We start from the raw sequence: 12,382 nt of genomic DNA, 5'->3' as shown, positions 1-12,382 counted from the left end.
TCTTTCTTTCGCTCTCTCCCTCTTCCTCCCTGCCCCCCTTCCATGCTGCAGTCATGCCCCGTTTTGCAGAACAAGTGGAGGTAGCTATTGAGGCACTGAGTACAAACCCCCCACAGGCCTTTGAGGAGAATGAGTTCATTGATGCATCCCGTCTGGTCTACGATGGCGTCCGTGACATCAGGAAAGCTGTCCTCATGATAAGGGTATGTCCATTACCTCCTCTGCAGGACCAAAAAGGAGAACAGTCACTGAAACACGCTGAAATGGTTTAAATGCTCAGCAAGAGTTTGATAGAAATGAATGTGTTTGGAAATGCTGACCAAGGCCAAGTGCAGTAATTTGTGTCTGCCTTCCTCAATATATATTCAAAATATTTTGCTGGGTATTTTGTTAAATTACACATCTGAATAATATTTGTACTTGTGTGTGTTGAGCCTATTTGATGTAAGTATGCTGTCGTCCAGTCCACATATTGTGATCTTAATGCCTTTTACTGAATACGTTTAAAAAGTCTGTCTTACAAAAGGCAAGTATTCATAAAAGAATAACATTTCCTGACACACTCCTGTCCAGTTTTTTGCCTCTTCATTCTCATTTTAGCTACAAATCTGTGAGACATTATTGTGCTGCTGGCTAGTACAGATGAAAGAGGATGTTCTCTGACAAAAATATATCCACCCTAAGGTTGAAGGAAAACATAATTGAAATCTAAAATTCAATAGAATTCCCATTTGAGATGTTGCACCTGACACATGATCCGCTTTATACAGCTGACAGAACATTATTCAGCGTGTCACGATAAAAATGCTGCATTACAACATGACACCAGCAGCTCTATGATGTTACAGTATCTGCATTTTTCACCCGAACTGGCCCTTCTCTCTTCACCATGTAATTCATTTATTCAACTTTATGCAGGCTGGAAGGTTTCCCAGTGCAGCTCTGGAAAAAATCTAATTATGGAAAATAATTTGATGTTGGTAAATAATGTAAAACAGGCAGCTTTGAACTGCCCGGGACCAGCTGGCTTCATAATCCCATCCAAGTTCAATTACTTTCTGAGGAAACAACTTGGAAGATCCTTGCTTTCTATGTTGTCTAACTCCATCCTATAGATAGCGAATGTTGGTGCCACGTGTAATAGTTTTTCTTGCACACATTTTTTTTCTGTGACTGTGTTAGTTTTCTGCCACTTAAGCCGAGTAATGGCTCCTTTAGAATTTTTACAGCACAGATCTTATGAGCAGTAGATGGATTAAGAAACCAATTCTCCACAGTGTTTAAAAATTGAGGCAAGTCTTGAGAAGAGTGTGCAGTTATAATGAAAGTTCTCGAAAACATAGTTTTGTCCTGGCCTTTATGTACCCATGACACACACACACACACACACACACACACACGCACACACACACACACACACACACACACACACACACACACATAGAGAGAGAGAGTAGAGTAGCGCAATGAAGCAGAAGCACTGGATAGAATGGAACAGTGGTTGGAGACCAGCAACTGTAATATAACCTGTGTTTGCACTCCCTCCCTTTCTCAACAACTGACCTAGAGCCCGTCTCACGCAGAAAGTTCAAGTTTTACTCAAAGTTCAGAGCTAAATTAACCTAAAGTAAGTAAAGTAAAGCTAAAGTAAGATATATTAGATGTAATCTTTTAATATCACAACTAGACTGCCATTCTAACAAGATCACCATCATTCGAGGCAGTGCCCCATTTACTCCTGTGAAAGCTGCTGCCACATTAAGTGAAGAAAACTCGACTTCCCGAGTATAAAAATACTGTGATCAATGTGGAAGATCGCAGTATAGAGCGTGCACACTAGAGACTTACACCAACCGAGCCGGTTCACTTCTGGATTCTTCTAGACTTCTCACATTTTATTGGACCCAATGGCTCAAATTCTGATAGTCCAATGAGTCATTGACGCTCAAAAAAGTTATCCTTTGTAACAGCATCTCAGCTGGGTGTGGTCAGGTGTGGTCTGTCCTACTTGTGACCACACCTAGCTGTGATTTAATGTGGTACTATTTTTCCATGGTACATCACTGCTGCAAAGGTCAGGAAATAATTATGCTGTCACCCCTATTTGGCAGAATTATTGGAGTGGGTGCTGTTGAAATTAGCTATAATGGATTAGCGGTCTCAAAAGCTGGCTAACATCTGGTTCTGTTAGCATAGATATTATGATGCAGCTATGAATTCATTCACATGACGAGAGGGAGGGTTGTCAAGTTTTTGACAAGCATTTAATTTGAGACAATGATGAGATTGCTGTTTCCCATGAGGAGATTAAACTAAAATAGTATGAGTTTGTTGGGCAGGTGTGCGATCATCTAAATAAACAAATAAATCAAAATATATACTAAAGAAATTGTGAACTTGTTCAGTTGAATAAACTGTTTTGTGCTTTTATGAATGAACAAGAAAAAAACAATTATGTAATTATGTAAGTTCCAAATAATGGTATTCCTGCTGTTATGGGTTAATTGAAAGGTTTGAAGAAAAGTACGCTTAATGAAGCCAGATATTGTGAAAATTATTTATAAAGGAGCTAATTTCCAGTGCATTTGGTTCCTTTTCCCATTTTTATATCAGCTCATTACTGCCCATAATTAAGGCACAGTGGGCAAAAGTATTTTTATTAATGCAAACATCGTCTCATTGAGTCAATGAAAAGATTTTCTATTCACTAAGTTGTATTCAGCAGTGATAGAACTTGACCGCACAAGGCCACAGCGGATCAACAACTGTTGGGAATACTAAGAAGGAAATTCAGATCAATTACCAGCCTATGCGGGTGCACAGTAAATTTCATTCTTTATTGCCATAGGCCATGGTCTACTAGCAACCTGTTGTTTGTTAGAAGTCCTGCTTTATAGCCTGTGTGAGCACTGATTTTGTGTAAAACATTTATTATATCTGTGATATAATTAATCATTATGGGGATGCAACATTCTCACAGTCTATAAATAGAATAACTCACAGTGCTCTCTGCAAGGTTACCCGTGACAGCACTGTAAATGCAGGGCTTTTTTTTAAATGTCAGCATCACGTAGGAAAGGATGACTTTACACATTTACATGTTTTGATCTGATCTTCAGCTATGCCGCAGGTAAGCCATCTGGCATATATTAACATGGTGATGTAGCCCATTGGAAGTGAGCCAGCTTCATCAGATCAACAAGCCTGTGTAGAAGTTAGCTGGCTAACTAACAAACCTCAATTAGTGAGACAGCACTTTGTAGCCAGAAAGGCCAATAAAATGCTTATTAGTCATTTAGTCTCCTACTTTGAGCAGATGGAAAAACATATAATATAATTAATGATTTTTTTTATTTCATGAGAGACATCGCACATTGTTTGCACTCCCAAAGCTTTTTCAATTATTTAGCACGTTGCAGCATATTTCCTTCCTACCAAAATGTGTTTCCTTCTGCTTTGAAATAAAAAAGGAAAATCAAAGAACTATCATTGCTTTTTAAAGAATAACATCAAGGAATTATAGTCACATAGCAATGATCAAACGTTATACATCTTCAGAGAACATAAGATTATTGTGCAGAGACAGACTGTGCAAATATTTTTGCAAACAGAGATAAGTCTCACACTTTTTTACAACTTGCTTCTTCTTTAAAATATAAACATGTTATGTGTTTTATTTTACAATTTTTGCTTGAGTAAAGGATATTGAAAACAATAACACCAGCCTTGATGAAGACCATCCACAAAATATTGTCCAATTCTTGAGTTAACAGATTTGATATATTTTCAAGTTAGTACTGAATTATAAAAAATACTTGTCACTCTTAAGTTTTTGCATTTTCAAAGAGTGGCACCCATTTCCTGACAGACAGGAATTATAATTGATACTAGAGGAACTTGTCAGCTAATTGTAAAATTTGACTGATGCTGTCATCTTTCTGAGGAAGATAATCTCATGAAAACAGAATGACAACTAGCAGCATGTGTTCAGCGGTGTCACCCATTAGTTTTTCAATTTGATTGGAAAGGAGGTACAGAAAAAACACAATCAACTTACCAAATCTCTTCAGACTATTCCCCTCTTTTCATTGTGTGTTTGATACGTCCATTTAAACTATGTTCAGAGAATAAAGACAATTGTTTGACTCTTTTTAATTGTGTTACAGCTCATGCTGTCATATGTTGAGTTCAGTGTGAGCTAAAACTCCAGATAAGACACTGTATAGAAATGACAAGACAGGAAAATGCTCTTGGCTTCCAGCACAATGGGCATAAAGGCAAAGAAAAATTGCCCTTTTCAGCTGTCAATTTAGGAGTTGTATGTTTTTTTTGTTGTTGTTGTTGTTTTTTCATTTCCAGTCTCTCTCCCTCTCTCTCTGTCTCCCTTTCTGACTGTTTGCCCATCTTTGTGTCTGTATTTCTCACAGACACCAGAGGAGCTGGAAGATGACTCCGACTTTGAGCAGGAGGACTATGATACTCGCAGCAGGACTAGTGTCCAGACTGAAGATGACCAGCTTATTGCTGGACAGAGTGCTCGGGTGAGTGGATGTTTACTTCCCCAGTGTGCTGAACGTTCTTGAATGTCTTAAAAAAGAAGAAACAGAAGACATGTATTTGGTTTGGGTAAAGGCAGGCCCAAATTTATCATGTAAGTGTTATTGCTTAAGTAGTGGGCTGAGGTGCAAGTTGAACACCCACCCCTGTTCCCAAACAATACTTCAATCAATTTCAACTAGTTCCACTTACATAGCATGAAAGTCCATTTCAATTATCCTAACAAGTGGGATTATTTTAAATAAACACTGTTCAGGGATGGCAGGTGTAAAATTGCAATCACAAACAAAGAAGTAATTACCAAATTCCCTTCAGATGCTAAACAAAAACACTAAATACAGTATAGCACTGTGCCAAGGCTTCCGTCGCGATCACCAGGGCCTGAGCTTTGTTGCACATTAGCAATTTTTCACTTGGGCCCAGCTTAAAGAACATTAAGAGGGTATCAGTGCTTGCTCCCCTCCAGCAAAACAGAGGCTCTAGCGGTGTGTTGCATGTTGAATGGATTGTGGATGGTAGGAGTATGACTTGGCCCAATGCCTCTCCCTGTGGCACAGGCCTGAATTATACTGCCTGAGTCTCTACACAGTCTGCACACGCAGGAGTGTAATGCACAAAGCAGGGAGAAATAAATAAAACCAAAACAGCAGTGTGTTGTTGCTAAATGTATGTACTGTGTAGCTGTAGCCCTGAATATGATGACTTCCGATATTAGTTAGAAAAAATAATCAACTCAGGCACTGCTAATAGGCAACCTTTCATCCTTTAGGCTAGCTCAAAATACTGTACATTAAACTGAGACCATATAACTGTAGTTGAACAGTAGCCACTGTGGCCACAAAAAGCATTAATAGAATAAGGAATAATCAAAAATCAAAGTGTAACAGAAGCAGAAGTGGAGAGGTGTCATAACATCAGCAAAATGACTCGGTAATATCAGTAAGCAATAATAAAAGTTTGTCACATTAGCTAACATTAGCCACAATTACCTGCAAACCCCCTCATTATGTTGAATTGAGCAAGGGCTTGTTTTATCAATAGTGAAGTTTTGTAATAGTGTATCTTTTTTCAAACGTAATAAAATCTTTCCCTGTCTATTTTCCCTGCCATTACTTATCCTTTTTCAGCTTTTCCAAAAGTGGCAGACAAACGGAAGCTCTTGATGAAACTCACAACCTGTATTCACATGTTGCCTCAGTTTTTAATATTACGGGCTATGAGTGCAGCCAACAAGTTCTCCAAACTAAATGACAAAATATATTGTCTCCAATTTCCTGCCAAAAAAAAAAAAAAAAAAAAAGACAAAACTGAGCATTTTTTTTTTGGCAGAGCAATATTCTTTGTTAGTGCCTTCTGCCAGAGTTTATTTTAGATTAAGGACTACTTGTTTAAGATCAGGGAAAGCTTGTGCTTTTGGCTCCAAAGATTGTTTGGAGAGGTTAAAGAGCGTTTTAAAAGAAAACATCAGCTGTCAGTAGGAAACAAACAATGGTCTCCTGTGTCCAAGCCACAGCTTTGTTGACCCATCTATCAATTCCAATCTGTTCCCTACGACATTATGTGGAACAACATTGCATTACTTCCACCTTTGCACCTGACTGACAGGAATCATAATCCATACTAGAGGTCCTTAAATGTAGAAATAGGTCATTTTGTTTGCCATTTGACTGCTGTCTTCCCTTTTAGGAGGAAAATACTCTTGAAAAAAGACTAAGAACTAATAGAAAGTGATATTCAGATATAATAGGGACACACGCAGATTCCAAAGACAATATATTTAATGTTTTACTTTAAAAACCTCAGTTTTTCACAAGCCAGGATGGTGCAGTGTTCACCACTTAGTGAAACAGATGATTGTACAAAGGATATTACCATATATCAACCATATGTATACCATATACCATATGTCAAGTTCAATTCAATTCTGTTTACACAATGTCCCAACTTTTATGGAATTGGGGATGTATGCGTCTGTGTGTTTAAAACAAAATATAATCGAAATTCTACATCAGTGTGTAACAGCCATGAAATTTACTGTTGATAAAGTGCCATTTATGAAGAGATTTGATTTTGCAGAAATCTAGTAGTGAAGAACGTGATGAACTAAGAGTCAACTCAGAAAAAGTTAAGCATTGTCAAATCTGGAATGCAGACATGAACAAAAAGAACAGACCCAGACTTTAGGTGCAGTAGCTGCTCCAGGATCACCGTGGGGGTCCTAAGTGTGAAGTGCTTGGAGTTTGTTGTATGTACTCCCACTAAGGCTCCCGCGGCGTAACATTGCAGGGCCATCTGAGCTTAGACGCACCAGCGCTGCCACACAAAGGAGCTTCACAGCACCGAACTGTTGACTAGTTTTCCTGGCACTCGACTGTGCTTTGAGTGGGCAGCTCTTCTTGGGAACAGTTTGAAGTAGCAGCATGTCCCTTTGTCATAACTTGTTACTTTAATACAGTGATATAAGGCGAATTAAAGGCTGACGTGGCTGAATGTAATGATACTTCAGGCATCTCTAATTAGGAAGTTATGTACTCGAGCTCGCATCACATAAATGCATGACATTGTATCGCAGCGTGTTATCAAATGTGATTACTCCTAGTTGTGCATGTAGTGCACATTAGCGTGTACAACATACTTTATATCTGGCATCCTGACAAAGCCTCGCGCACAGTTAATTGATATCGCCTGTTTTTCCACTCATAGAAACTGTTATGCCCTCAGAGACTAAACATTTACACACGCAGAAGGCAAGCACATCCATAAAAGATGTGTTTGCAGTGAACCGCTGGTGATCTGCCCAGTCGGCCTCAGCCTGTCGTGTCAGGATAAAGCGCGCTGTCCTCTCACGGTCATGCCAAGTGCACACTCGTGCTCTGTGTTTCTATTCAAACAGACAAGAGGAAGCGTAATCCATTTTCTCCATAGGAACTGACATGAGCACACTGAGGTTTACAGTCATGATCCCTCCAAGGCCCTTCTGTGAGCGGGTATCACACACATGACACAGGCATAATATCTCCCTCCCACTTTCCCGATCTCACTGTCTCTCCCTTACTCAGTGTAGAAAGTAATAAAATCAAGTCCAGGGCAGTCCCACAGGCCTTTGTGTACTTTGCCTTGTGTGGTGCTCCCCTTGTCACTTCTATTATACTTAACGCATAAAGCTAAGTTATTAGAGCTAACATGCATAATGAGAAGGCAGGAAAACACACAGGGGAAGGAGGCCTGTACGTAGTGTCTCTTTGCATTAGAACATGCAGACACAAAGTCTTCTATAACACACTGCGGATGATGCACAGAGAGACAAACACAAAGCCCCCACCCCAACACATACACACACGCACACAAACACACACCCAACATCTCTTAACACAGTGATTGGATAACACTGTTGATAGGTCATCCATAAAATTGAACTCTGAGTGTCTGGGCAGTTTATTTCAAATGAAACAAATTAAAGTCATTTCAAGACGCCGCGCTCGGTGAAGAAACCCGGAAAGCGCTCTAATCCCTGCAGACGTAGCCGAGTCGCACAGTGTATTGGCACAGCACTCCCTCGGCCGGATTTGCCACTATGTTAAGCTCCCAAGGCCCGCTCCTTGTTGTTATCAGTAAAGTAGGGGAAGGGATTTGGGGATAAGTGAATTCTAGAGAGCAGGGGAGGAGGGAGAGGGGGTCCTCACCAAGTGCCTTCCTGCTCCCTTGACGTCCCAATTGGCTCGTGTGTTTACCCCTGCGCTGCAGCTTTCTTTTGTGTTCTGAACCCCTCTCCTGCTCACTCTTCCTCCCCGACGCTCTCTCTCTCTTTTGTCACACCATTTTCAGAGTGAATTTGAATACGAACCAAATCCCTCACTCTCTCTCCCCAACCTCCCTTGATCCCTAATTTTAGAAAAAGGAATTTTCAATCCAAATTGTGGAGTTTCAAGAGACTTTTTGCTCCCTTTAGCTGTTTGGAGGAACAGTTCGTCTCGGTTTAGCGGAGCTCTTATGTGCAGAAGACAGTGGGGAAAACATTTTGATTGAACAGAAATAGCCACACCTAGCACTACTGTGATTCTCAATTCACAGTGTCTGTCTGACTCTTTACAAGGGCATTCAGCAAAACCATAACTGCACTCCTCCTCAATTGTGTATATGATGATATGATATGAGTAACAAGGATGCTAATGAACGCACTTAAGTCCTGAGGTCAGAGAGATCTGCCCCACGGCACAGTGCACTCGCCTGTGTCGCTATTGATTAGAAAGCAATTACAATACAGCTATGCCTACATTACCTTTGTTTTGCTACATTAAACATGAACATGTAAGCGAGGGAGCCACTGACTACCCAGAGGCACAAACTGAGAGTGCAAGCACCAATTTTAGTCTTAACAGAAAAACCTTTTGTAGTCCTCAAGTTTATATTAATACATATTTGAATTATTATTCAAACTGACTTCTTCAATCTTAAAACAGGTCATAGTTGAAATGAAAAACATGAATAAAACTTTCTTAAAAATAAAACGCAGCTGGTGTTGTGTTATATAAGACAAAATCAAACGAGCAGGAAATAAAAGTTCAGTCAGCCAGCCATGTGGAAAGAAGTGTTATCTGAATGAAGAATATGTATTGCATTAACATTAGGCATGTAAGCTCCGACCTCGTCACTCTCCACAAAGAAAAACAGCACAGCAGGGAGTGGGGAGTGACAATTGTAACTTCCCCCCAATACTCAGGCACTGTTTACATCTGGTATTAACATGAGTCCTTAGTGATCTGATCATAAGTGAACATTTCATTTCACATGTGGCATTACAAGTCTATGTATCACGAGGGGCCACTTTTGATCGGGTCTATATTCAAATAAACACATGCACATCATAGCCAACACAGTGGCAATGAAGGACAAAAGGTTTTTTTTACACAAAGAATGAACTTAATGTATGACATTTGCCAAATTTACAAGAAGCCCCAAATAATCAAGAATTTGTCATAGACCGCATTCCAAAAAGTATAAGTTTCTTCTAGCTCAATAACTCACACAATTGTCTGTTTTTTTTAAGTAAGTCTGAGAACGTTGCAAGTAAAGACACAAGTTAACGTATAACATTCAATGCCAAATTTACAGGAAGGCACAAATGATTATGAATTGGCGAACCAAATGGAAATTAGACTATTTGTTTGATGTGTGCTTACGCCGAGGACGGCAGTTGAGTATGTGGTCCTTCAGCATGGCCCAGGGAACATTTGCATACATACTGCTAAAAGAATGTGGCCATACGGGGCCATGTCCGAATGTAGTCTGAGTCTTGGATGCATTCACATCATCCACTTGTAATCAGGACCACACAAGACGCATTAATACCAGGTGTAAACAGGGGCACAGAGCATTCAGGTTGATGCTGGGGTGGATGGAGTCAGGCCTTTTTGAAATGCTGTATGAACACCAGAAGTAGCTGTAGCAACATAGCTTTTGGGTGAGTGGTGTGGCAGCAGGCATGGCAGCAAGAAAGTGAGCAGAGCACTGACAGCTTAAAGGTCCAGCAACATTAAAGTCTTCAACAAAGCGTCCACAGGCTTGTATAAGAAACCGAGAGATGGGGGAGGTCTAATTTTTCCCTCATGATACAATCTGCATGTACATTTCTACAAATTGTTACATAGAGCCCCTTTTATTCCCAAAATCAAACAAGTGCTATGGATACATGTTATTAGAAGAGTGTGCCATGTAAGCAAATTTTGACTGTAATCTATACTTTATTTGTTAGAGATTTTGAACAGAGGACTACTAATGTACATGAACCCATGGAGGTGTATGTGACTTGTGGATGGGCAGACATACCGTAGTCTGTCACAGATTAAATCAATGTTGGTGCAGGGGCCCAAGAGCCACCACCTGCTGTGTGCAACCCATAATTCATAGTGACACGTGCAAGCATACCTGCAAAGTGAGTACCAATTTGCCCTGCTGGAATCAGTCACTCTGTTTTAAATGGCTTATTCCTCATTGTGCAGTCTAAATACATATTAAGTTGGTATTTGTTTTAAATGTGAGCAGTGTTTTCACCGCACACGCTGTTTAATGGGATTTGCTGCCCGCTGTTGTTTGTGTGTCTTGGCACCAGCAGCAGAGGAAATCTACACTGGGCTTGAGGGGGCTGGTTTTGCTTGTTTGTTTATGCCGTTCGGGTTTTTTCTCTTTCTTTTTTTTTTTTTTTCCCAAGCTAACCGCCATCAAAGCTCTTCTCACACAGTGATCAGTAGGCCAAAGCTCATGGACACATCTGTTGGCCTCTGATGAGAAAAAGTTGTGCCTCCATGCTTCTCGATTTCTGTCTGTAATTTCAATTTTCGCTCTTTCACTGAGGCCCCCCTCCTGTTCCTGCTTATTTCCTCTCAAAGAATTTCAGGACAAGTCATCTATATTTTTTGTTTTCATTTTCCTCCCGACACATCTACCAGGGGACATGAGCAAAGTGACGCACTTTCTCACTTAGCTCACCCCGCACCCCCCACACACCAGCTTGGCTGTGAGAGAGGGAAAAGGAGGACAAGGGCGATTATTTCATTAAAAGAATAGTAATTCTTGGAGGACAGTCAATAATAGATGAGGTTAAAAAACAATGGTGACTTTTCTTTTTCACTGTACTCGTTTGCTCCCACTGCCTCTAGAGTCAATCGAATCGACCTAATGGAAACCAGGTTACTCTTCCTTCCATCTCACCTCCTTGACATAATGTTGAACAAATGCATTATTCATTCTCTGGTCTAAGAAGCGAGGTAATTATACATTTATCTCCCAAATAATACCGGGTACTTACTGCGCCTGTGACCTTGCCACAAGATTTATGCCATTTTGGACCTGCCCCCAAAGGCTGCTGAGGAAAAAAAAATGAAAGCAAAAATGGATTTGCTCTTTATGGATATAAGATGTCAAGGGGTTTGAAAAGGTCCAGTCATTAAACGTAAAGTTTAGAACTTTATTTTGAAGCATTTCAGAGGGGAAGGGGTAGTCAGACTCCAAACTTAATGCTCAAGTTTTGTAGGGCGGATTAAAAAGGAGACGAAATGGTGCTACAGCTCTCCCCTTTATATTCTTTCCTTTATTCTCTTCCTCCAAAACTAATCCCTGTTCTTATTCGCCCCTTTCCTCATTTCCCTATCGTTCTCTACTCCCAAACCTTATCTACTTCCTTTACCTAAATTCCTCTCCTCTGGCATTTCCCTCATTCTGAGGCATCTTCCCAATTAATTCTACTCAAATATACTCCCTAGCAACCTCCCCCCCCCTGCTTTTCTAATGCTTTTGGTTTTCAATGCACTCCTTCTGTTGCCTGCAGGCCATCATGGCACAGCTTCCTCAGGAGGAAAAGGCCAAGATTGCTGAGCAGGTCGAGAGCTTCAGACAGGAGAAGTGCAAGCTGGATGCAGAGGTGGCCAAGTGGGATGACAACGGCAATGACATCATTGTGCTGGCCAAGCAAATGTGTATGATCATGATGGAGATGACAGACTTCACCAGGTAAAAAGCAACAAAATTTGTTTTGGTTGGATTTTTTTGGCCACTTGAAAGCATAACCAAGCTGTTAACACGACACTGATGTATTGTCACATTTTCAAGTTCACATGGCTAATTTGTCAGCAAACAGTTAGCTTATTTACACATCTAGCAGGTACAAACTCCAGAGGGACATGACTGGCTTTTTAGCTGCCAAATGTTCACCAGCTAGTCGCTAACTTTGTCTTTCTGCCATTAAGTGCTGTGCTGTTAGCATTGAGTGGGTATCAGAGGTTTTTCACTGCAAACAACTGCCTAGTGTGTGTGAAAACAGAAAGCATGA

At 40.4% G+C, this 12,382-nt stretch overlaps 1 protein-coding gene across 1 annotated transcript in view; it reads left to right on the top strand.

The window, feature by feature from the left end:
- The window catches only part of ctnna2 (catenin (cadherin-associated protein), alpha 2), a 322,519-nt gene that overhangs the window by 297,496 nt on the left and 12,641 nt on the right, over positions 1-12,382 (top strand). The window contains exons 13-15 of the mRNA XM_084366449.1: positions 52-203; positions 4,428-4,541; positions 11,882-12,063. Coding sequence (XP_084222575.1) covers positions 52-203; positions 4,428-4,541; positions 11,882-12,063 — 448 coding nt within the window. The remainder of the gene's footprint in view (positions 1-51; positions 204-4,427; positions 4,542-11,881; positions 12,064-12,382) is intronic.

Source organism: Pagrus pagrus (assembly GCF_965226575.1).
Source record: "Pagrus pagrus genome assembly, chromosome: 2".
In the NCBI taxonomy this organism is placed as follows: Eukaryota; Metazoa; Chordata; class Actinopteri; order Spariformes; family Sparidae; genus Pagrus; species Pagrus pagrus.
The sequence above is the reverse complement of the archived record's forward strand: the minus strand, read 5'-3'. Positions and strand labels throughout refer to the sequence as shown.